Here is a 26539-nt window from a genome sequence, read left to right as displayed (position 1 = left end):
TCAAAATCTGGTTGCCAAACAGGAAATTGGCATGCCACTAGCCAATTCTGAAATATATCAGGTCATTGTTTAAGTGAAGTGCCTCTCACCCCCAATGCATGCATTTATCCATTCAGTAAGTAGATGCCTACTGTGTATTGAGTAGCCTTATAGGCACTGAGAATGTGGCAGTGAACTGGACAGACAAGACCCTTGACCTCATGGAGCTTTGAATACCAACACACCCAATCCAAAGTCAGGAATGGCCAGCGTAAAGAGCAGGAAAGCCTTTACCCCAGACCTGTTCATTCTTTTTTTTTGGCTGCGCTGGGCCTTTGCTGCTGCGCACGGGCTTTCTCTAGTTGCGGTGAGCGGGGGCTACTCTTCGTCGCGGTGCGTGGGCTTCTCATTGCGGTGGCCTCCCTTGTGGCGGAGCACGGGTTCTAGGTGCACGGGCTCCAGTAGTTGTGTCATGTAGGCTCAGTAGTTGTGGCTCACGGGCTCTAGAGCGCAGGCTCAGTAGTTGTGGCGCATGGGCTTAGTTGCTCCGCAGCATGGGGGATCTTCCCGGACCAGGGCTCGAACCCATGTCCCCTGCAGTGGCAGGCGGATTCTTTTTTTTTTTTTTTTTTTTTTTTTTTTTTTTTTTTTTTTTTTGTGGTATGCGGGCCTCTCACTGTTGTGGCCTCTCCCGTTGCGGAGCACAGGCTCCGGATGCGCAGGCTCAGCAGCCATGGCTCACGGGCCCAGCCGCTCCGCGGCATATGGGATCCTCCCAGACCGGGGCACGAACCCGTATCCCCTGCATCGGCAGGCGGACTCTCAACCACTGCGCCACCAGGGAGGCCCGGCAGGCGGATTCTTAACCACTGCGCCACCAGGAAAGCCCAGAGCTGTTCATTCTTTCAACAGATATTTATTGTGTTAGATCCTATTCAGATTTCAACTCTAGGGACCCAGCCATGAGCAAGCCACACGATGTCACCACACACAGAACCTATACTCAAGGGGGCCGGTGCGGGAGGCACAGAAAATGTTTAAAATAAATAAATGTATAAGTAATATAATATGACGTAATGAAAAGGGATGAAGAAATAAAAATAGAGTGACAGGTGGTAGAAAATGTTGACTAAGCTATTCAAGAGAAGCTTCCCAAGGACGAGGCATTTGAGCCCAGACCTGAAAGGTGGGAAGAAAAGTCAAGGAAAGATCTGGGGATAAAGCCAGACAGGTCTACACCCAGGTGCCCCGAGGTGGACCCACAGCCCACGTCAGGCTGCCGGAGAGTGGTTTTGACCCACTGAGGCTTAGAGACGCCCCATACGGACACGTGATTTGAGGAGCCCCTCTCCCCCGCCAGCCCCGTTGCCCCTCCGGCTTCTGCTACCCTGGAGGTTCTAACATCAGCGAACAGACAGTGACACGACTGCATTTGACACAGTGAACAGTGGGACATTAATAATATGAATTACAAATGCAGGCCTGAGCCATTGTGCTGACTTTTATTTAGTCATTAGTTTGTTGAAACATTCATGAAACACACCCGCAAGCTGAAGGGGACGCTCACTCTTCACTCCTGGTGGCGTCTGGAAAATGGGGAGTTGGGTTTATCACTCCCATTGACCGTTTCCTCACCCTAATGTTCGGCCTCCTTGATGACACATCATAGCCTGGATTTGCAATCTGAGCGGGGGTCGAATCCTGCGTTCATTCAAGGCACTCCAGAGCTTGAGAGGGAATTTTTTTTTTTAATTCTTCCTGGCTAAGTTCCCTCCATCTCGGAGGAGGCTGGACCCAAGAGACAGCAAAGTCTGTGCCATGGATGAGAGCAGAGAGAGGCCAGCAGTGTCTTCGGGGGAGGCAGACCCAGTACACTTCTTCCCCAAGCCTTACAGGTCACCAGAGACCAGCCCTTGAATAGGACACCCAGTGTGAGGGACTCTGTAGGCTGGAAGAGAGAAGGGTAAAAGAATTCTGAGTTCCTTGGCTCTTGGAGCTCAGAGGATAGGAAAAAAGGCTATAATGTAGAAGCTGCTGGTACCGCGACAACAATTCCTTGCTCCCTAGTTTTTCCTAAGAGCTGGTCCTTGACACAGCAGTCCCTGAGCCATCTGGATAGGACCCCAGATACCCAAAGCCCTGTCTAGATGGATGATTAAAGGACTCAGCTCAGGAATTCCTAGGATGCAACAGGATATTAAAAGGAAACATTCTATAGGCTGGGTTCAGCCTGATCAATACCCATTGAAGACAAGAAAACACAGGGCCGGCCAGCTTCCCACACATCTTATTTATTGCTGGGGTGTGAGTCATATTAGCAGCTCTGGGAGACATCACAAAGGGATTGCGTCTTCCTATTGTGGATGATTTATTGAGCTGGGCTGCCCAGGGGTAGAACAGGATGGAGCCCATTTCTCCCCGCCTCCCGGACAGCCTGCCCCTGCAGCCCCCAGTGGCACTAGCCCACTGTCTCACTGGTGGGGAGAAGCTGAGGCAGGCTGGGGAAGCCAGTGCTCTGAGATGCCCCCCCGAGTGGGCCAAGCTGGTGGCCTCCTACTTGAAGGAGTTCCAGTGGCCTCTCATCCGCAGTGACCACTGTCCTCTCTGCTCTTTTCCAGGGTGCTCTATGGGAACAAGATCACCGAGATTGCCAAGGGATTGTTTGACGGGCTGGTGTCCCTACAGCTGCTGTGAGTAGGAACTTTGTCACTAATCGTGTCTCTGGAACTGTTTGCAGGCTCTTTCCTGCAAACTTTGAGCCATGCTCTATAGAGTTCTTCCTTTGACTTTATGCCCATTAAAAGGAAAAAAAAAATTTTTTTTTGAGCTGTCCACCCCGTACCTCCATCACCTCTTCTTGGTGGAAGGAGAGCCAGGGAGTTGGCAGAGGAAGGCTAAGGTCAATGTAAACGAGCTAGATGATACAGCTCGGGAGCCTGGCCCAGGTATGAATCACTAACCTCAGGCTTGGGGGGCTAGAAATTAAGCCAGAGGTGAATCCTACAAAGGGAAGCATGGGGCAGGGGTGTGCTCGGAATTTAGGGAACTAAAAATATTCATACACCGTATTCCAATACGAAAGCTGAAACAGAGCTGCCGGTAGACAGGAGACCTTGAAGAAGTGTAGGGGTGGGACAGTGAAATAATTAGAGAAGAACATGATCAGTCACCAGTATGACTCTATCTGGGTAAGATATGGCTGAGATGGGAAGCGTTTATTTAATTTAAAGGAAGATTTGTTGCCTCAAATTTTAAGCTCTGGGATTATTTATTTGCATGTATTTCATTGTGGTCATTTGAGCTTAAATGTTTGAAGAAGATAAATGAACTCTGATGTGGAGAGGCCAGGAAAGGAATTCAGCTCATCCTGTATTTTAAGATTTTATGATTGGGGGAGAATTATCTCTGGTTTGTGATCAGGCAGCCATAGTATCTACACGCATGTACTATGGGTGTGGGGAGTGTGTGTGCATGTGTGTGTGTGTGTGTGTGTGCACATGCATGTCCATGTCTGCTCAGGGACCATCACGATTCCTATTGGTATTAGGAATCGATCTTGAGTATCCTGTGAGCAATGGAAGATACCAAGTTTCAGAGGGGTAAATGACTTGCCCTCAGTCACACAGCAAAATAGGTGTGGAAGCTGGCGTAGAGCTTATGTGGTCCTGTGGCTCAGAAGCCTCCCAGACCTCTGAATAGTACAAGATGTATGTTCCCAGAGGCGTGCATCTGAGTACAGATGAATGTGTGTGCGTGTGCATGCACATTTGTATGCGTGCCATTGTAAAATCACCTCCAAGTCACGGGCAGGAAGGAACGGGCCTGGGGCCTCCCTGCTCCCGTGGGCAGTTAACTCTGGGTGAGTATCACCATTTTGAGCAGAGGGAGTTGAGTAGCTGGGAATACAGACAAAGCATCCCCCCTTCTCTCGAGACCGAGGGTTGACACAACTCAGGCCACCTCACTTTCCAGAAAGAACCAGCAACTGTAGCCGTCATTGGGCTTTGACCTGCTGTGGAGCAGTTAGAAAGCAGGTCCTGATTAGATCTAATTTAGCATTCAGCCCACGGTAGATTGGATTTCTCCTTGTTAGGCTGGAGACACTCTGATAAGAAGGCTCTGATTAGAATACCCTGCTAGTCTGGGAAATTTCCTGTCCTTTGACTCGAAGACTTTTTGCAAGAGGTTTGTGTTTTTTTCTTCTCTCTCCATCTCTCAAGTTATGGGTGCATCACAAAGCCAAGCTGTCTCTGCCACCCAAAATGATCTTGGATGTTTCCTTTCTGGCGCTTGTCATGATGCTACCGGGAGTAAAGCAGATGCATTGTAGTTGGTTGTCCTGGCTGCCCTTCTCCCCTTTCCCTGTTTCTCTAAACTTTTCAGCTATTCCACCACACTTGCCCAGCCTGTTCTGTACCCAGCCCTCCTGGGTCATTCTCTTGCCCTGTTTATTCGGGCAGATGGCCAATGCTGATAGGAGAATGTCTCAGTCTTCAGAGTTTCTCAGAGGCTGCAGCAAATGGGTCTCCATGGACAAGCTTCAGCAGTCCTGGGAAGGACCCCCAAACCCCTGTCGTTTTGGTGTCAGCCTCACAAGAGTCACCTCCTTTAGTTGGACTTCCAAAATCTTCAGGGCTTCCAGGACAGCCTCTCACCCAGCTGGTATGGAAAACTGTCCCACGCACCCTGGGACAAATCCTACTGCTCTTTTGCTGATAAGTTTCTGTGATAAGTTGTCTCAGTGTAGTTAGAAGGTTAGGAAGCTCTTTCTTATACTAAACCTCAGTAATGGCTTCTGGGAAACTCAGAAAAGGCTATTCTCACATTCTTCAAGTGTTTGAAAATAGCTAGTATGTCTCCCTGTAATTAATCCTAAACAGGTTCAGTTCCTGCAGACTTTCATTGTATAAACACACATTTATTATTAGTAACAACCCTTTTGATCTTCGGGGGATGCAAGGGAGCCTGTCAGTTTCTTTCCTTAAAACAGGCAACTGGGACACGAGTCAGGTGCCCAGTAGGGCAAGAAGTGTGTTTAGAGACTCCCTCCTAAACTGCAGAGAACTGAAATTTCCCACATAGAGACATCTCAGAATCCAAGGTTAGGACCAGACATGCCACTGGGCATGCGCGCCCAACGCTGATCACCCGAGAAGTGACCTGTCCTCTTCTCCCAGGCTCCATCCTTGCCCTTCCTCACCAGAAACAAAGTGAAAGCTTAGCTATTCGCCGTTCCCCTGCCCACCCTGGCTCCTGGGTTTCTAGGATGTGAGTGGAGATGATGATCCTGAGTGCAGCCAGCCAGAGTGCCCCCAGATATGTCACCTTGCAGCTCAGGGGTCAATCCTCCCCAAGGCAAGGAAAGCAAGCAGTCAGTGTGTCTCTGGAGCCATCACTTTCCCCTCTGATGGGTAGCAGTGAGCTGCGCCGTTACAGCTCCCCCGGGGGATCTGCACATGCAGTTAGTGCTCATTGATTGCATGGGATGCACGGAAGAGGGATTCAAGTGGGGCAGGCAGTCATTTGAGGTGGAAGCTTTCATGTAAATGCTGGCTCCGGTCGATGTTAAACCTGCTCCAGGAGGTCTTAACCAAACCAGACTGTCTTAGGGCTGGAATAAGTTAAGACAGCCCGGCACCTGTTGTTTGATTTTCTTGGAAGGCAGACAAGACCACTGGAGCATCTTGGAGTTTTCCAAGCAACATGCCAGTTACAGGGCAGTGAGCAAAACTCCGCTCCCTATAGCTCACTTTCCCTCACCAGCTGTTTTGCAAGTACAACTACTGCTGATGATGATAACAGCTACCATTTATTGAATACTTAATATGTTCCAGAACCTGTGCTAAGCAATTTCATGTACATCATCTCATCTAACCTTTACAACCATGCTAAGAGAAAGGTATTGTTCAGAGGCCCATTTTATAGATGTAGAAACTGAGCAACTGATGGGTTAAGTAACTTGGCCATTGTCTCTCAGCATGTAAGTGATGGAGCGTTGGAACCCAAGCAGTCTGAATCTGGAGTCCACACCAGAGATATCTGCTTCTGACCCAGTCATGGGCCAATCTGCAGAGCTAGTTTTGTGATACACGAAACAAGAATTCCTCACTGGCTCAAGCCAAGGAGGGAGTACTATGGAACTGATAAGTTCCTCTTGTTAAGCCTCAGTCTAAATCACAGACCCCTGTGTCCCATGGAACTTCCTCTGGTTGACTGTCCTCACCCCACTAAAGTCTGAGCTGAGCCCTGTAAGAGGGCAATCAAGAAGCTGCTTGTTCTTGGGCTTCACTGGTGGCACAGTGGTTGAGGGTCCGCCCGCCGATGCAGGGGACACGGGTTCGTGCCCCGGTCCGGGAAGATCCCACATACCGCGGAGCGGCTGGGCCCGTGAGCCATGGCCACTGAGCCTGCGCGTCCGGAGCCTGTGCTCCACAACGGGAGAGGCCACAACAGTGAGAGGCCCGTGTACCACAAAAAATAAAAAAAAGAAGCTGCTTGTTCTTAAAGACTGGGTTGAGGTGAGATGATGAGAATTCTCCCCAACAGTAGAAGCAGACTTCCTTTGTGATGCATTTTTGAGGGAGGAATTCTTCCCTCTCTTGTGTACCTGGAACTTCCTAAGGAAAGCTCTTGAGGGGACTTAAATTCTGGAATCATTCCATGCTTTGGTCATTGAGTGAATGGTTTATCCCTTTTAAAGGACTGATTAGTAACCAGGTAGCAGTCAGATAGGCAAGTTCTACCCTAGTAGCTGTTGGGGAGGGAAGGGGCAAGCCAGGTCACACTAGGTGAGGCCCTTGATCTCCTGAGAGCAGGTGGTGGCCGTTTCATCCGGTCTCTCAGAAGCTCAGCTTCCCTCTGATTACCTTAGGAGGTCCCCGTTGCTTGCACCCTCTTCCTCGTGCCCTCCTACATCTGTGGATTCAAAGGAGGTCCTATTTTTCAGACAGGCCACCCTGTTGCTGCACTTCAGTTTGAGTCACCATGACAACCCACAGCCCATGACCAGCAGTGCAGTGATTATCAGGAGAGAAGAAAGCGTCATCATTGCCCCCAGGGACTTGGAGGGCTCCTCTTGTTTCTTTGTGTGAGTGTTTAGCATGGCGTGGCCCAGAACACCTATTCATAGGCTCAGAGAAGATTCTGGGCGGGGTCAGAAGTCCTTGACCTCGTGGCACCAGATGTCACCAGGTTCTTCCCCATGTCCAGCCTCAGGAGGTTGCCAAAGGTCAAAAGAAATCCCCCATATTTCATATGGGAAAGATAATAGCATGTTTGTTCTAAGGCAAGAGAGTGGTCCTTATTACAATTAGTAGATAAAGAATTTCAGGGTGGCAGAGGGTTCATTCTAAAGAAATTTTTTTTAAAAGAGAAAGACACAATAATGAGAGGGGTTAACTCTAAATCCTGCAGCTTAATCAGGGGTCCAGAATGGCTCCCCTAATTGGCATCCTCACTAATAGTTAATGCCAGTGCTTAATAGTGGGAAATACTTGCAGGGATACACAGAGAACTTTTTTTGATAACAGAGAGCCTTTGTAACCCATTCCTGAAAAATGATTCCCCTACAGGAGGAGCCAGAGAAAGGGTTATGCCATGGGGTTGTTGATACATCTTTTCCTTCCTATGGATGCATCTGAGTGTTTATGAAACAGAAACTGACCCGTCCCCCCTACCCCCCGCCAGTGTCACTTTAAGAAAAGGAGACTCCGTGAAGTCCGCCAGTGTCACGTTAAGAAAAGGAGGCTCCATGAAGTCCCCCCCGCCTGGCGAGAGCCTGGGCCCATCTCCCTATGCCATGGTCTTTCCCGGAAGGGCTTCACTTACTCTGCAGGAAGGGGCTGCTCGGCTCTTTCTTGACACGTTTTCTGAGAAGACCTTGTACTCCAGGTTTGGAAAATGCTTTTGGTGTTTGCAGACAAACACCGTATAAGTAGGAGGAGTAGCCTTAAACCGCTGTCTTCCGCAGACACGTGGGCAGATGTGGAGAATATAAATATCACCCAAATGAGAGCTCGGGGCCACTGAATCCATATGTGAACCACTGGCGTTACCTAGGTGATCTTGATGCAATTTATCATTAAGCCTGATTCCAGATGTTTGTGTTTTCCAAACCTTGCGGCAAAGGCTGTGAGCTCAGGGCAATCTTCTTGGAGGAGGAGATGTGGGCATGGACAGTAGCTAGAAGTGGGGCCTCAGCGGTCCTCTGCCCCTGTAGCCAGAGACGGGAGCCAATAAAGAGTAAGAACAGCTGCTACAAAGTGACCCCAACCATGTGGCCTCTTTAGGGAGACTGGATGTGGGGGTCCTTTTCACAGGTCAGGGTGGACCTCACTTCCCTCCTGTGGCCCATCTCCCCCCTGTTACCTGGACCCTGAGTGAATGAGGCTGCGAGCTGCTACAAGCGATGAGAGCACCTGGGACTTTTCTGGCCGGGCCAGGCCCGGTGCCCCAGCAGGACTGGAATCAGAAGAGCCCTCCTTAGCCCAGACTGAGGACTCGTGCTAGTCATTCCCCTCCCCCTCTGCCCCACGCTCCGGCTCCGAGGCTCCCAATGGCTTCTGTTTCCTGCCTTGCTTTTTCTGAAGGCAACAGCTCCCGGAAAGGATTATCTCTCCGCCGCATCGTTAGGTTGGTTAGTCGATGGGCTGAGTGCTAATACCTCTTGACATGGAACATATGTGGAAGCTGAAAGGGCTCGGTGAAGGGGAGGGCGGAAAGAGTGCCTCGGAGAGCCATAACCCTTAGACGTAAGTTTAGAAGGTGATGTATGTGTACTCGCACTCTCTGTAATTTCCTCTGGCGGGAGCGTGCGTGGCTCTTTGCTTTCGTCTTATTGTAGAATCATCACTAAGTCAATGGGAGTGGCTACAAAAACCTACTTCTACCTCCTTCCACGAGTTTCGGGCGCTTCCCACAGTCCCTTCATAGGCATGGGAGTGGGAGCAAAGGCTTTTTTTTTTTTTTTTTGCGGTACGCGGGCCTCTCACTGTTGTGGCCTCTCCCGTTGTGGAGCACAGGCTCCGGACACGCAGGCTCAGCGGCCATGGCTCACGGGCCCAGCCGCTCTGCGGCATGTGGGGTCTTCCTGGACCGGGGCACGAACTCGTGTCCCCTGCATCGGCAGGCGGACTCTCAACCACTGCGCCACCAGGGAAGCCCGGAGCAAAGGCTTTTGAACTAAGATAGCATGGATCCAAATCTCAACCTACCACTTACTAGTTGTGCAACTTTGGTCAAAAGTACTCAAGCTTTTTGAGTCCCAGGGGTCTCATCATCTGTCAGATGGAGATTCCATAAGTTAATATATATAAGGAGCTGCGCGAGTGCCTGGCCCCACATAGCGCTTATTACCTGTTAGGTCATGTGGTCCCAGCTGTTCAACCTGGCCTGATCATCTCAGCCCCACCCCTGCCCAACTACCATCTCTCTTTTGTTTATACGACCTCCACGTTTCCGTTGGGAGGTGGGTCTGGGAGCGGGTGGCCCCGCAAGATGGTTGGATCTGCTTCTGGGGAAATATTGATGAACACAGTACATCTCCAACCCCTCCCCCCTCGCTGGATCCAATAACGGATCAAGCTGAGATCTAGTTGGGGGCATCAAAATTTGGAGTTTGAGTACCAGGCAGCCTCTTGAATGAGGCGAGCTGGAGCATCCCATCTTGCATAAGGGATGCTGTTGTCTCTGCTTCATCGCTGTCCCCTGGTCTGCCTTGAGTGAGAGTTCAGGGTGAGGAGAGTACATAGCCAAACATACTAGCTCCTAAATCAGCATTTAGTCAATGATGCGTGAAGGTTGAGATCCTGCTTTGCACAGGCGCAGGCCACTCAGTGAAGAGCCTGCCACGGTGCCAATGACAGTTTAGTGAGCATTTCAAAGAGCAGTCCCATCGCAGCAGCTCGGTGCTGGGTTCTCCCTAAGAGTCAGCAGGACTCCTGATGCCTCTACACAACCAATAGGCAAGCAGTCTTCCGGACCCAACCAGACGTCCACCTGAAGTGTGCCCAGGTGCATTCCGAAGCTAGCGAAAACAGCCACTCCCCAGAAACAGGCAACACCTTCCACCAGGCGCAGGAATGAGAAGATGGATTTTACATGATGGATGAGAGAGGAACTTTGGAGTCGTTCAGGCTGGAAGTTCACTGGGCAGCTTTGGTTAAATCCATCACCACTCTGACCCTCAGTTTCCTCATCAGAAAAACGAGGACACTCATAGTGCTGCTGTGAGGGTGAAAGAAAATACTACATGGAAAGTGCTTTGGAAACCCTTTGGCACAGGGCTGCACACAGAGCTGTGGTCTCTGGCGATGCTGCTGCATTATTATTAATTCACACAGCAGTTACACCACTGCTTCTCAAAGGGGAATGAACTGGGACAGATCAAGCAGCCTTGATGGAGAAAGAGGCAGAATCAATCCGTCCAGTGAAAGAGGGAGAAGGCCTATGTTCAGAACTTCTTACAGAATTGCTGAACCCCATTTCAAATAGTTGTTTACTCTCTGTTTGCTCCATCATAGGGTGGTTTTTCTTTATTTTTATTTTTTAGGGTGTTTTTTTAAATTAATTTTTATTGGACTATGGTTGCTTTACAATGTTGTGTTAGCTCCTACCGTATAGCAAAATGAATCAGGCATACACATACGTATATCCCCTCCCTTCTGGACTTCCCTCCCATTTAGGTTACCACAGTGCATTAGGTAGAGTTCCCTGTGCTATACAGTATGTTCCCATCAGTTGTCTATTTTATGCATAGTAACAAAAATGTGTATGTGTCAGTCCCAGTCTCCCAATTCCTCCCACCCCACCCCTTTCCCCCTTGGTATCCATACATTTGTTCTCTACCTCTGTGTCTCTATTTCTGCTTTGCAGATAAGATCATCTATATCATTTTTCTAGATTCCACATATATGCGTTATTATACAATATTTGCTTTTCTCTTTCTGACTTACTTCACTCTGTATGACACTCTCTAGGTCCATCCACGTCTCTACAAATGATTAGGATGTTGTTTGTTTGTTTCATTCCCCTGCAACTCTTGTCCATGTACCAGAGAGCTCAGAGATCCTTTCATGGAAGCCAGACCCAGTTGAGTAGCTGCCAACCTTCCTCCCAAAGGATAGAGGACAGAAAGACAGGCTGTTAGATGTCGCCTGTGCTGGAGATCAGTGAGGCTGTCCTCGGCATCTAAATCTGGATAAGCAGCTTAATTTTATCTCTCCCTGCACCGATGCATCTTGCCTTAGGGAGCCAAGCATCCTGGGAGAGAATAAGTGATGGGGAGACTCTGCCCTTTTGTGTTTCCTTTTGCTCCTGCTTATGCGCTATCTTTGCCTCAAAATTGTGCCAGCCTGGGTTGTTTTGATGCCTTACATCTTTGCGATAACACCTCATGCTGAGAGATCTAGGAGCAATAGGGAACAAGAAAGTGGGCAGAAGAAGAAGCCTCGATAGTTCTGATGGGTGAGGAGGGTTGCCAGAGTGGCCTGCAGTTTAGATACCCTTTCAAGGCAGATCAGAGTTGCATTCCTCTCTCCCCGTAGCCATCCGCCTTATCCAGTGTCTGGCATTCCCCAGAACCAAGTACAGCAATTGGGCTCATGAATCTACACTAGAGTCTCAAATCTAAATGCCTCCTCAGGCAAGGTCAGTAGAATAAACTTGTGAAGGGCACACAATAGGGAATAGTGAGGACTGTGGCAAACAGAGCATATGTCTTATCTAAAGGGGGCAGCCACCCCATGGCTGCCTCCAGTGGGCCCAGTGTTACCAGAGCTTCTGATTTTTTTCAAAAGAAAATAGAAATATGATGTGTGTGAGTGAGAGAGAGAAATGTCCCAATTTTTTTGTTAAAGTATAGTTGATTTACAATGTTGTGTTAGCTTCTGATGTACAGCAAGGTGATTCAGTTATACATATATATGTATGTATATTCCTTTTCAATTCTTTTCCATTATGTATAGTAGTTTGTATCTGCTAATCCCAAGCTCTGAATTTATCTCTCCCCACCCCCCCTTCCCCTTTGGTAACCATAGTTTGTTTTCTATGTCTGTGAGTCTGTTTCTGCCTTGTAAATAAGGTCATTTGTATCATATTTTAGACTCCACATGTAAGTGATACCATATATTTATCTTTGTCTGTCTGACTTCACTTGGTATGATAATCTCTAGGTCCATCCATATTGCTGCAAATGGCATTATTTCATTCTTTTTATAGTTGAGTAATATTACATTTTATATATATTATATATATATTTATAGCTGAGTAATATTACATTTTATATATATATACATTTTATATATTTTTTATATAAATATATATACTTTTTTATATATATATACATTTTATATATATTACTCAGCTTTTTATAGCTGAGTAATATTACATTTTATATATATATGTGTATATATATATATGTGTGTGTGTATGTGTGTGTATATATATATAAATATATATATATATATATATATATAAACATACCACATCTTCTTTATCCATTCATCTGTCGATGGATACTTAGGTTGCTTCCATGTCTTAGCTGTTGTAAATAGTGCTGCTATGAATATTGGGGTGCATGTATCTTTTCGGATTAGCGTTTTCTCCAGATATATGCCCAGGAGTGGATCATATGGTGACTCTTTTTTTAGTTTTTTAAGGAACCTCCATACTGTTCTCCATAGTGGCTGCACCAATTTACATTCCCACCAACAGTGTAGGAGGGCTCCCTTTTCTCCACAGCCTCTCCAGCATTTGTTATTTGTAGACTTTTTAATGATGGCCGTTCTGACTGATGTGAGGTGATACCTCATTATAGTTTTTTCCCAGTTTTTAACACACTGGGAGGGCTGAATGAACAGAGTTGCATGTGGGATGTTGCAAGATGCTGCAGGGAGGATTCTATCCTCAGGTCATGAGATTGGCATTTCTGACCTGGTCTCTTTATTGATAATTCAATATTTCCTAGCAAGATGGTGCCCTCAAAAGGCCCTGAACATCAAGCTTTGGAACAAATCATCTACCGCATACTTTATTTTTTTTTTTAAACAAGAGAACCAAAAATGTTTGTGTGTGAAGGGTTCATTCCTGACCCGTGGGGACTTAGCCCTGTTGGATCCTCTCGCTCTTCTCCCTGTTTCTCTGCTCCATAGCATCCTCCTTGAAATACCCCCCCAAATAGGGGGATTTTGACTAAAATTTAATATACAAAGCACAGTAAATTCTTGGGGGAAATTGCTACAAAGGGGATAGACAGATGGGTGGGGTAGATGAGACATTCATAAAGAAGAAACCAAACCCTCCAGAGACCTAGAGTACCATAACTGCATCCAGCATGCGCCTTGGAAACGTGTAACCTTGAACAAGCCCACCAAACTCTCAGCCTCAGTTTCCTCAACTGTAACATGCAAGGCTGGCTCTGCCCATCTGCCCAGGTTACTGTGAGAATAAAAGGATGTCAGGAAAGCACGCTGGAAAACATGAAAAGTATTCTAGCAACGCGAGCTTTTTTTGCCACTGGGAGGCAGGAGGACATCTGTGTGAACCCTTGGGACCCTGACCGTTATTAACCAGATTAAACGTCAGTTCTTCTTCCTCTTGTCACTGCCACAGCTGCCTGCCTCACAGGACGGGCCTGCAGCAAGGGAGTGGGGGCATGGATGATTGAGCTCCCATGGCAGCCCCTCCGTTACCAGCTCCAGTCCCCTGGACCCTGACATCAAGAGCCTCCAGAGGCAAGCCAGCCATGATGCATCCCATGGGCCCCTCCCCATGAGGGAAGCTCCGAGCCAGCATTGAAAAGAGAAATTTTTTAAATTCCAGCTTTTTGCTGGTTAGTTTAGTAACCCCCTCACTTTCATTCAAGAGTGGGTGAGCAATGATTTTACACGAGGTTCAAGGGCACAGCTAGTCAGTCTAGGATCATAAAGGACATTTGTAGGACCCAAAGTGCTTGCCTTGCCAGCCCCATTCTGGAAAACACTTCTACAACCCTAATGGCATCACCTAGGATGGACTAGCATTTCACCAGAAACACAGCTTCCTTTTATGCTTTTTTTTTTTTTTTTTTTTGGTGTTTTGGTTGGCCGGGGCGGGTCTGAAGAACTAAAACCATGGCAGAACGGGGTCCCTCATGGATAGGAAGGCTGACCCTGGGGGATAGGTGTCACCTTAGAGGAGAGTGACCCCCTGGATTTGCATATGGAGTTGAGTGTATTTCTTAATAAATGCTTGTGCTAAGCACTAGGAATAAAGGGAGGAATAAAATAATGTCATTTGTGCCATCATAGAACTTACCGTCTTGGGTGGGAGGCAAATGATAAACAAGAAAACAAACAAATATCCTCTAACCACAAATTGAGAGAAGTGCTAAGAAGGAAATAAATAGGGGGCTATGAGAGACAATAGTAGGGGTCATACTGGAGATGAGGGGGTCAGGGCAGGCCTCTCTGAGGAGCTGACATTTGGGCTTAGATCCAGAGGAGGAGAAGGAATCACCTTATGAAAGGGGTAAAGAGCGTGTTCAGAACATGCGTGGTGTATTTGCGGAATCACACAGGACTCCATCCATGTGTGTGTTTGTGTTTGTGTGTGTTTCTGTGTGTGTGTGTGAGAGAGAAATGATGTGTATGTGTGCGTGTGTGTTTATGTGTGTGTGTGAGAGAGAGAGAAAAGATGTGTATGTGTGTGCACACATGCCTACCCACGGCTGTATTTTTTCTGGGACGATGACCTATAACTTTCATCAGTTTTCCAACGGGTTCAGTGATCCAAAAGAACTCTAAGGAATTTTCTGAATCAAAATTACCCTTAGTCAATCAGCTAAAGCATCAAAATAATTGTGCCAAATGATTTTTTATTTTTATTTTTATTTTTTTTGAGTCCTGGAAGCTCTGCATGCTAAAGCAGAAAGTGGAGCACACGGTGCCATTTTGGGTCTCCCTCCAAGAGCGTGGGTGCAGGGGGAAGTCTCCAAGTGATCGGTGTGCCACACAGCATCCGTGGTGACCGGGTGCATGAGTGCCCAGATGCGTTCGGAGGTTTGGTGGCCACAGGCATGCAAGTCCCTCTCTTTCTGTGCTGAGGGCGGGAGCCCCTGCTGTAAGGAGAGCACTGCAGGTCATCACAAGGATTAGTGAGTCACCAGCCTCTCTCCTGCCTGCAGGCTCCTCAATGCCAACAAGATCAACTGCCTGCGGGTGAACACGTTTCAGGACCTGCAGAACCTCAACCTGCTCTCCCTATATGACAACAAGCTTCAGACCATCAGCAAGGGGCTCTTCGCCCCTCTGCAGGCCATCCAGACGCTGTGAGTATGCCACCTCGAGTGCCAGTGCATGCCCAGGCAGCCAGCAACCCCAAACACGTAGTCGCAGAGAACATTCAAAACGAAAGCAGGGTGAGCACGTCCAGGAGGAGTCCTGGAGCCTGCAGTGAGAATGGGATATTAATAATAGCACTAGCTTGGGACTTCCCTGGCGGTCCAGTGGTTAAGAATCTGCACTTTCAATGCAGGGGGCGTGGGTTTGATCCCTGGTCAGGGAACTACCATTTCCACATGCTGTATGGCTTGCCCAAGAAAAAACAATTTTTTTTTTTTTTTTTTTTTTTGCGGTACGCGGGCCTCTCACTGCTGTGGCCTCTCCCGTTGCGGAGCACAGGCTCCGGACGCGCAGGCTCAGCGGCCATGGCTCACGGGCCCAGCTGCTCCGCAGCATGTGGGATCCTCCCTGACCAGGGCACGAACCCGTGTCCCCTGCATCGGCAGGCGGACTCTCAACCACTGCGCCACCTGGGAAGCCCTTTTGTTTTTTGTTTTTTTTTTTTAACAATTTTTTTTTGAAATCATAATAGCGCTAGCCTGTACTAAGCACTCACACCGTGCTCGGCACCCCACTGGGTGATTTCCCTGTATCCAAACAGTTAAGCCTCACAACAACCCTAGGAGGTAGGTGCTTTTGTGATCCCCCATTTCTATGTGAGGAAACCAGAGGCACGGAGAAGTGAAGTAACTTATTCAAGGTTGCACAACTAGTAAGAAGCAGGATTTGAATCCAGGCCAAGTGGCTTCTCACCTGCTCTTTGAACCACTGTGGCCACTGTATTCTGAGCAGGCTCCACCTCTGCTGATAACCCATTCCTGCCCACCAACACCCACAAAACCAAGCCTCTGGTACAAGCACACTGTACCAGAATACGGGAGTATTTCACCACCCTCGTTAGGAAACAGTTCCTCACTGCCAAGCACTGCAGACGTTCATAAATAGTTCCGTTAGATAGATGACACCTGAGTACAGATCTCAGCCCGTGTTTTTGATGGCTCCACCCCTAAGCTTAGACCCTAGCTCCAGCCCCAGGCCTGACCATGAGCCTGGGGGCTTCTGGAGCCCTTCTGAGTCATCTGGCACTTACTGCCCCTGTAGCCAGAGACGGGAGCCAATAAAGGGTAAGAGCAGCTGCTACACATTGAACCCCGACCACGTGCTGAGCACTGAGTGTGGTGCTTTGGATAGTTTTCTCACTGAGCCGGGGAAAGCTAGGCCCATGGTTCTGTTGCCCTTGTGATGCTGAGGGTGGTAAGAACAAAACCCGCTACTATAAATGGAACACGCACCCTGTGCCCGACACCATGCCAGCTGCTTTATGTACCGGGTGTTCCTGAGCTTGGAGAAATAAAATTCAGTCTGCTCTCAGCATAAACCCTAAGCCTGCAACTTTCATTGCCCTTCAGAATTGGCGTGGGTGAGATTGGAGACGATCAGGGGTGGGTCCTGACCCAGGTGGGGAGAGTAAGGCAAGCTGATTCCCCAGGCGGGATGCCGGCTGCACCTGTGACTGTCTTTTTGCAGACAGCAGACCTCAGGCCCCCTCTCCGGGTCTTGTCTGAGAGCAGCTCCCACCTCCCCCGAGGCCTCCTGGGGCAATGAGGGAGGGAGCCTGGCACCAGAGCCTAGCACCAGGCAGGGTGGTGGCGGACCATGGCACCAGGGGTCCCATCTGATTAACTCCCGTCCCTCTCGCAGCCACTTAGCCCAAAACCCATTTGTGTGCGACTGCCACTTGAAGTGGCTGGCCGACTACCTTCAGGACAACCCCATCGAGACCAGCGGGGCCCGCTGCAGCAGCCCGCGCCGGCTGGCCAACAAGCGCATCAGCCAGATCAAGAGCAAGAAGTTCCGCTGCTCAGGTAATCAGGTTATGGGGCAGGGCCCCACCTTCCGACTCAGAGTACAGCAGCCCCGGAGAGGCCAGTAATCCAATCTGGAGGACAGCGCGCGCTGTAATGGCTCCTGGGAAGCATCTTTGCAAATTAAATTGGGAAAATTCAGTTAGCCCTGCAGAAAACCAATTAGCTTATGGATTTAAAATAAAACACACACACACAATAAAAGCACTGTGGGGAGGAAGGGGGGTGATTTGGGGAGAGACAGAACCCAGGCAGCAGCACATCTCCCGAGCTAGGTGGAAACGAGCGGATGAGGCAGCCTGGACACATGCGATCTTGAGAGGCCATGATTTATTTATTTTGTATTGTGTTAGTTTCCAAATCATGCTCCCCAAGTGGCAGATAGAGAAATAAATATACCCCAGGCCAGGCTGCAGGAAGCATGGATCCTTGGGGGCCTCCTCTCCCCCTCTATGGCCACCTTCGGTACAGCCCTTGGACCACAGTGTATTCTAGGTTTCACAGACGTTTTTGCTCTCTCCTCCACCCCAGATGGGTGCATTCTGATCATGGAGAGAACAGCAAAGGGTGTTGCTCAGAAAGAAAGCAAAGCCTTGCTCTCTAGCCCCCAAGCTGTCTCCAGAAACCTTCCTCCCTACTGCACCCAGAGATGAAACGGGGAGGGGGCGTGGTGAATGGCAGGGGAATTCTCAGCTCATCTTGGGAAGAGAAGTTGCTCTCCTTGACGCAAGAGCTGGATGAACAGGCAGTTCAAAATGACTATCATTTGTGTTGTTTGCTACTGGAAAAAAATCACCAAGCTGCTTTGTGCTCCCAATGGTGAGGCGTTGATAGTATGATGTAGTGAGATGGGGTGAAGCCAACCCTCACAATCTGTGTGTCAGCAGGACCTGTTCTTCTCTCCCTGCCCGGAGCATCTTGTGTAGGTGGGTTTTCCTGGGGAGAAGGCTAGTGTCGGCCCTAGTCGCCGGGAGAAGACCAGCAGGCAGACCTCCACTTCTTTCACGTTGCATTTGACCTCAAAGTCAAATTCTTCAGTCCATGCCTCCAGAATGATCAGCCTGAGCTGCTTTATTTTTTTCAACAGAAGCAGATACCTTGAGAGGGCTTGGAGGGACCCCAGGGACTCTGCGGCAGTCTGAGACATTGATCTCAATTTGTCTTCCCCAGAATAACAATGTCAGTCACAAGAGCAGTTTCTTGCCCCTCATGAGCACTGTGCTCAGGGCTTCTAGTTTGACTCGCTTTTTCCAATAGTCCTGTGCGATGAGCAGGAGAGGTCCCCTTGCTGCAGCAGAGGGAGCTGAGGGCTCAGAGGTGAGGGGACACCCCACGGTCACAGCAAGCAAATGGTAAAGGCAGGCTCGGACCCCAGGTCTGGCTCGCTCCTCAACACCACGCGGCATGTAGGAGAGAAGGGCCATTTGCGAAGGAGGCCCAGCTGCTTGGATGACTTCCTTCCCCAGACTCACGGCCCCGCCCCCAGCCTCTCGGCCCCGCCCCCAACCTCAGGCCCTGAACTCTTTCCTTAAGTTCCCTCTTGGGGCCGCAGCATCTCAGGGAGGAAAACGCTCTCCCAGCCCAGAGCTGGGCCCTGAGGCCCAACCGTCTTGTCCCCGGGCCCTTTCCTCGTGACTTACACCTCTTGTTCCGTCTGCCTCCTCTCTTCCTACCCATGTCTGGCTGGGGCTGAGTTAATTACCTCTAACAGCAGTTGTGCCCAAGAAGAGGGGTGATAAGTGGCTGAGGAGGGCAGGGTGCCATCTGCCAACCCTGATCCCTCAGTCTGGAGGCTGGTGGGGGGGTGGTCCCATCATGATCTTGAGATCCTGATTGATGCCAAGACCCTGGGGCATAGGGTGGGGATGGAATCAGCCCAGGGATCAGCCATTGCCTCGGAATGACTGTAGGCTGGGTTTGGGGATGGGGTACAGACAGAACCCAGTAGGAGAAAGAGGAAAGCAGCCAGCAGACCTAGAAACAGCAGAGCTTAGTTCTAGCTCGAGATATGCCACTACCTACCTATCTTTGCACTGGAGAAACCCTGGCTTCTTTTCCTCTGTGGGGTGGGAATGATTGGACATTTTAAAGAGACACAAATAGGGAAAAGGGACAGGGTTTTTGGATTGACCCTGTCTAAAAAAATTTTTATACATCAATACTAACCAGAAAGATTATTCTTATTAAAGGTAGAGAAAGTTAGAGCTGTGATGATCCTAACATATAACATTCTATACGCTCTTATTTTATGTAACTACAGGCAAGAGAGGTCAGGAGAGCTAGCTACTGGTGCACTCCAAAGGCCTTGGCTTTGAGAGGCACTGGGGCCCAGACCTGCTTAGCATTGAGGGATGCAGAAGCCATAGCTCTAAAGCTCTGTGTTTCCAGGAAGCTCAAGAAGAAAGAAGGAGGAGCAGGTGACATGTACTGGATTTGACAGATAACAAGTCTGCGTTTTACTTTCCCCTAAAAGCACTCCCATTGCAAAGACAGCTGATGTAATTAGGAGCCAATTTGAGGGCTGCTCTTGCAACGCATAAAGCCCCTCCTTAGGCTGGGCATCTGGCTTCCCATGTCTGCCTCTATCAGCTGTATCCGCTGCCCTGGGCAGCAAGATCGGGTTAGAGGTGAATGCTGCCGGCTGGGGTAATCTGACCATCAGATTAAGGCCTCCTCAAAAGGCACCATCTGGCTGCCTAAGACCCCAAGCCCATCCTCGGGGGAGCACCTGGCAGTTGGAAGATGCTGTCTGCCTTCCGTCATGCCTCCCCGACTTTGTATGTGGAGATCCAGTTGCCAAGAAGAAACTGGTGGTGAAAAGTACAGAGTGGTGTACTCCCTGTCCTCATCTGTACAAAGATGGCAAAGAGCAAGACACCTCTCAGGGAATCACAAAACTTTAGAGCCCCCAGAGATTACCCAGTCCGTGCTAGAGAGGAAGAAAATGAGGCTCACACTGCAGTAAGTCTTATCTAAGACTATAGAGTGGTATTTTCAGGACAAGATTTGTAACCCAGGACTTCTGATATACTGAGAAGTTTCTTGATAACTTTCTCCTGGGCCCCTCCATTTCTTTCTGTTGAAGAAAACCAGAGAAGGAGGGGAATTTTAAAGCTTGGGGACAGGGGCATGAAAGGGCTGGATTTTCCCTGCTCTGGTGCTGAGGACCTGATCAAACTTGAATACGAAATCCCCAAACCAGAGTGTTCGCAGAGCCCTGCCTGTCCGGAGGGGCTTAAAGCAGAGTTGAGTCTAAATTACAGTGGCCAGCTCTAGTCGGTCGGATGGGAGGGCTTAGCAAGAGGTGGAGCCAGATCCGGAGCTGTGGAGTGACTTGGACTAACCAGTCAGTCATCACAGATAACCTATACACGTCAATATGCTGCCACCATCTTGTCCTAAAAACACACTGTGGAGGAACGGTGACCCCATCGCTCCTGTCAGAGGTCAGGGCAGTGAGGGTCCCAGTCTGGTCTCTTCCAGATGCCCTGACTCTGGTCTCTTCAAGATGCCCACGTCTCCTCTTCACGGCTTGGGTGGAAATTCATAAAAACGGCCGCTGAGCTTTTGCAGACAAGGGTGTAAAGGCTGGGCACCCTCCCTGGGCCCATGGCATCAAGAGCAACTGGTTGTTGGTCTCCCCAGCCCACTCCATGGTTTACAGTCATGGCGGAAGTCAGGAAGGACCCTAGAGTCTGGTATCTTCCACTTTCTTTCCTTTTCTTAGTTTGAAAGAGGCTCCTTGTCATGACCATTGTGACTGTGGGTTTCTCAGTCCCAAACCCAGGGCCCTGGGGCTTCCCTGACTTTCTCCCTGCTAGGAACATGTATTTTCTCTCAATGTCACACCCCTTCTCTACTATACCTTGATTGATCTGTGATGACCATCTGTCAGCCAGGGTTTCTGGGGGCCTTGAAGGATACTGAGGAGACATCAGAGGGACTTTTTCTAAAGAAGAGCATTGCAGCTTTGCTAGACCACTAGGAACCGTGACCTGTCTCTTTACTGAAGGCGCCGGGGGAACAGCCTGTCGTGGAACAACTCTGCTATGGGATGGGCCCTAGGCAGCAGAGAATGCAGAAGATGCTTCTGCTAAGTTCGACGTCTTGGCACATCTAATGGTGTGATTGAGTGGGGTTCAGAGGCTCAGTTCAGGCCTGCGAAACGATCCCAGACATTTGTGGTCATCATTCCCCTTGGGAAGGATCTGTTCTGCCCTGCTACCCCTGAGTAGGGATGTCCAGTGGCCTCCCACCCGTCCTTCTCCCTTCCTCCTGTGTCTCCCCCGGGGCGGGGTGTGGAGGGCGGTAGGGCTCCTGTCTCCGGACGTGTTCCTGGGGAACCCCACTCTCGGTACTAATCACGCCCAGTGGGGGCCTGCTCCGGCTTCCGCTTCTCCACGCTGCTTCCTCTGAGCGCTCCTGTCCTCTCTCTGACGCTGCTTCCTGACCTTGACTCTGACCAGTCGCCGCGGGGCTTTCCTTTGTGCTTGATCTAACCATGTGGTGGAATGATGGAAACGGAACATGGTTCTGTCAAGCACCGCGGAAAGCACCGCGTTCTCCTGCAGCATGGCCCGCCGCCGCTGGACACCTCTTCTCTGCTCTGGAGCACCGCAGCCCGCCACCCGCCAGACCCGCCTCTCTCGGTCCGGCCTCACGAAGGGTTGGGGGCGGGGGGTGGGAGTCTCGGAGGATTCACAGAGCACCTCCTCCTCCAGGTAGCAGATCTGGGCTGAAATGGGGATGGGGAAGCATACGGGGGACAAGCTGAGATCTGCGTCCACGTCTCTATCCCAAATGGAGTTGCCATCCCCCACATCTAGTCTGGATGCCAGCCAAGTGGTAAAGTAGCTAGGTCTGAGCTCAGACACCACTGTTTTTCTTCTTGAAGAGGACACGTGTACCCAAGGCGTATGCCCTTTGTTTCATGGAAGAGTCCCAGTCCAAGGTCATTTTCCCACGTGGCAGTTAACGCAAAGCTCATACTGCTGGCACCCACCCTCCACCTACCGTCTTTATTGGAAGCATTAGGACTTAATGTGAGCATGAGAATGATGAAACTGCCATGAGTCTGAGGCACTGGATGTAACCTGAGGCTCCTTCTGGAACTGACCTCCTCTCCTCACGAGTACTTTGGTCCCCATGCAGCCTAAAGTCCAAGCTGTTTTATCTTGACCTTCCAAGCACAGTTAGCATGAGGCGAAAGTGCTGGGCTCCCCAGTGGTGCTAGTTCAGTGCCATGTGGGGTCTGTGCGGAAGCCCACTGCCTCTGATAATAAAGAGAGGGGCGTCTTGGCACCTCCCATGCTGCTTATTTCTTGATAAATCCTAGACCCAGTGTAACCAGAAGATTGTGTTGTTGGTTCATGCCGTGGAGTGTGTGTCCTGTCCCACGTGAGAGAGGGCCCTGGCTTGAGCCAGGAGCTGGGCTCTGGGCTTCCATGGCGATGTGTGACTCTCACTGTCTCCTCTCTCTCAGGTTACCCCTCAGAGCCAGGGCCCCAGCCATTGCTGAGGAATGGAGAGTCCTATTTACCTCTCTGAATTCTTTTCTCGTGTGCTTACTCTAGACCGGGTGCTGAACTATTTTACATCATTACCTTGTTTAATTTTCACAACAACCCTATAAGTCCCATTTTGCAGATGAGAACATTGAGGCTCAGAGAGGCCAACTAACTTGCCCAGGGTCACTGGACTCCAGCATGGCTTCTCTTTACAACTGTAATCCTCAGCTTTCCCAGCTGCGGACAGGCCCATGGCCTTGAGTTATAAAATCAAAAAGACCTTGACTTGACTTGATAGGGAGTTGAAAAAAATAACACTCCCTTTCAAACTTCCGTCTGTTAATAGCAAATGACTTGAGCGAGAAAGAGAGCAAGCATCCCTGTTTACATGGCTCCTCCCCTCCAGCATGAATATACCAAGACCCATTTGGTACAGAACAAGTCCTCGGGCCTAGAGAAATTTTCTTTCCCTCTGAACAGAGAGGGCGTTCTGAGTTTCTCGGCGCTGCCGCCACCATGCCAGGGCCAGGCCTTCGGGAGTGGGTCCAGAGGGTGCCCTTCCACAGGTGCCTCCCTGGTCCTCCAGCAGCTGGCTGTGACCAGGCAGTGACCAGCTGCAGGCCATGGCCATTTCCCTCTGCTTCCAGGCACATAGCTGCAATCATGTTAGACTCTGACAGGGAGAACTTACTAGGACAGCTGTCTGCCCAACCAATCTCCAAACTCCTGGTAAACAATTGGTATTTTCCAGCCAACTGGTGTCTGGTCCCCTGGCCTTTGCCGATGAGTGGATAACTGTGTACCTAGCAATGTTCTCTTGATTCCATTCACGACCTATAACCTTTGCTTGTCCTTTCAAGCTGAAGACCCCCGGCAAGCCCCCCAGTTCCTCTTTCCGCTCCTTTCCTCCTTCTTTCATCCCACCCACCTAGGGGTATTGGAGGTAGAAGAGGAGAACTCTGGACACGTGCATTGGCAGGTCCTTGGTGCTCTGATAACCGTGCACCTGTGACTTCCATTAAACAAACTGGTTGCCCAGAGGATGATGCAAACTGCAGACTGCTCGTGACAGCAGCCATCCTGGGCCCAGCGCTGGCCTCTGCAGCCACGTCCATCCAAAGGATGGGAGCTTTGGTTCCCTACCTGCCCCAACCCGGTGACCATCCAAACATTACATACATCCTCTCCTGGGAAGTGGCAGCAGGGCAGGGATTCATAATAAAACCGCATCGCTGTGGATTTCCACTCCCCTGGTCTATTGAAATGTCTCTGTGCTCACGTCCCGAGTGTCGTCGTTCTGAGATGCCCATCAAGGGGGAGGAGGGCTACGGGGGCAGGGGAGATGCCAGGTGACACCAGCTCTCCCAAGACCCATTTCAGCCGGCGTCTAGTTTTATGGCCCTTGTTCAAATCCTCCGAGATCTCTCCTGTCTGAACTCCCCTAAAGAGAAGAAGCAATGGCCTATTTCAGTTACTCCTCTCCTACTAAGTATCTCTGGCAGTGACAAATATGCATTGAGATTGAAATTGACTTTTAAAGCTCTGGAAAAGTTAAAAATACTTTTGGGTAGTTATGAGCATTAGGCATAAAATGGCTCCGAGAAACCCTGAGTAGTTTGGGTAATGAAATAGGAAGTGATGGAGGTGGCATTTCAGGCTGGCTCCGACTGGGGAACGCACTCTTTCAGTTTTGTATGTACGCCGTTATTAACATTTCTGGCTCCCACTCATGTAAAATACCACACTCCGACCCCCTCGTTGTTACAAACCAGGGCAATAACAAAAACAGCAGGGGGAAAAATGTTGGAAAGGACACATTAGTCCATCGAATCTAATTGCAAAATCATTTCATTAAAATGGGTCAGCGGCTCCATTGCACAGGTCGGCCAGTTATAATCTAAGTATACTACAGAGAGCGATTCCTGCTAACTACAGACGCTCTCACCTTGATTGAAACGAAAACGCATTTAATCGGCGGCTGTCCCCAGCCGCAGCCCAGCCGGTGCACATCTTCAGGCTCGTCATGTTAGTGTGCAAACTGAGCTCGCTCCTGTCTTTCTGGCTTTGATCACTCAGGGTTTCTCCGCTTTGCAAGGATTCCATCCTAGACACCTTCTCAAAGGAAAAATACGTGCATATGTACGAAAAGCCCCTTCACACCATCACCATGGGGAACCGCCGTGGGGAATAAGAGAGGGTTGTCATCTAGCAGGGATTGCGCGATGAAATTCATCCAGGACTCAGCATGCTGATATGTCGGCGGGTGGGGGACCGGAAACAGCCCAGGTCAGAGTTATTCAGTGGGACGGATGCTGACAAGCAAAGGGCAAGAAATTTGCATAATGCATTGGACCAGGGAGCCGCCCAAAAAACCTGGGATACCTGCTTGGATTTTGCTCACACAAGCCTGCAGGTGGAAAGTGGGATGAAGGAGGGGAATGGGGAAGGAGCAAAGAGGGAAAGAGACAGGTCCAGGCCTTGACCTTCTGTTTTAGGTGGATGATGTCACTTCAGAATCAGAGACCTGCCAAGTCCATCCCCAATCAGGCATTACCATGGGGAGAAAACGTGAGGAGTGAGAAACCAAGAGGGCAGTGGAGACATCTGCTTCCTGTCTCCCTGCAGCCCACTGAGGGAAAATGCCATTCAATTCACCTCCACCAACTTGACTTTATGATCATTCCTAGGTCTGGGATTAAGGTTTTGTCCAAAAGCACAACTGCAGTAAAGCAAAGTATTAGTCACGTGGGCCCTGGCAGCAGCCTGCCTGGGTTCGTTTCTCTGCCACGTCCTGAGTGACCTGCAGGCCTCAGTTGCCTCATCGATCACATGGAGTCATAATAGCCTCAGAGTGTTGTGAAGATTTAATGGGCTCACCCATTTGGAGTTCAAAGAATAGTGCCCTGCTCGTGATCCAGGCTCAGTACACATCAGCTCTCACCACTCACTACGCTGATGTTTTAACGGCTTCTGACATGCCAAATGTTCCACTAGGTGCTCAAAAAAAAATAGAATCACAAACATCTGTACAACTCTTGACCCTTTTCCAGAGGCTCTCCACCGCCTTGATCTCCCTCAGATCTTCACAGCCCCTGTGAGGTAGGGGCAATGATGTGATTCCCATTTTACATGTGGAGAGATTGAGGCTACTAAGTGGCAAGGCCTGGGCACATCCACACCTTCTATTGCTAAAACCTCTGTACTGCATGCAGATGCCCTGTTCTGCTCCTAATACACATAAGATGGCCAAGGTCCACCTCAACTAGCCAGGCAAACAAATGGCATTCACGTTCTCTGAAACACTGCAGAAATATGCACGTATGGAACCATTGATGTGCTAAGGACACCCCATTTAGGCACTGGACGAATGTGAGCCAGGCTCTTGTGCCTGGCATTGTGCTGATGAACCGCTGAAGGTGAAAATAAAAGAGACCTGGCCCCCATCAACTGGCTCGTGTCTGATAGGAGAACCAGAGCTTCCCTTTTATTTCGGGCAAGATTTGTGGTCTCACAGAGGTTCGCCCAGGAGCCAGGGGATCATTTCTGATCATTAAAGCAGCTCCCCAGGGCATCTCTCAAGACAGCACATCGCTGGCCCTGTTACCGTTACTGTGTATGTAACCTCCAGAAAAATTCAATTTCAAAAATTAATCTTAGCTCCAACTACTTTTAGCTCATTGGAACTGGCTTTTCACTGTAGTTAAACAGAGCTTCCTCTCAAAGGCAGCAGGTGCATCTAACACTCACAAGAGTTGTACTTGTCTTTACAGTGTTTTACATTTGAATTCATCACCAATATTTTTTTAAAAGAATTATCAGGCAACCCTCAGCCAAATTCCCAAACGTTAAGGCAGTGGGCTTCAATTCCCCA

General features: G+C 49.5%; 1 protein-coding gene across 2 annotated transcripts in view; it reads left to right on the top strand.

Moving 5' to 3' along the window:
- SLIT3 (slit guidance ligand 3) overlaps positions 1 to 26539 on the top strand; it is a gene marked incomplete at its 5' end in the record, with an annotated part of 578559 nt that overhangs the window by 465164 nt on the left and 86856 nt on the right. For both annotated transcript variants that reach the window (XM_079702652.1, XM_079702651.1), the window contains 3 exons: positions 2598 to 2669; positions 15140 to 15283; positions 16998 to 17161. In XM_079702652.1, the coding sequence (XP_079558778.1) occupies positions 2598 to 2669; positions 15140 to 15283; positions 16998 to 17161 (380 nt within the window). The remainder of the gene's footprint in view (positions 1 to 2597; positions 2670 to 15139; positions 15284 to 16997; positions 17162 to 26539) is intronic.

This window comes from Hyperoodon ampullatus (genome assembly GCF_949752795.1).
Source record: "Hyperoodon ampullatus genome assembly, chromosome: 4".
Lineage (NCBI taxonomy): Eukaryota > Metazoa > Chordata > Mammalia > Artiodactyla > Ziphiidae > Hyperoodon > Hyperoodon ampullatus.
The sequence above is the reverse complement of the archived record's forward strand: the minus strand, read 5'-3'. Positions and strand labels throughout refer to the sequence as shown.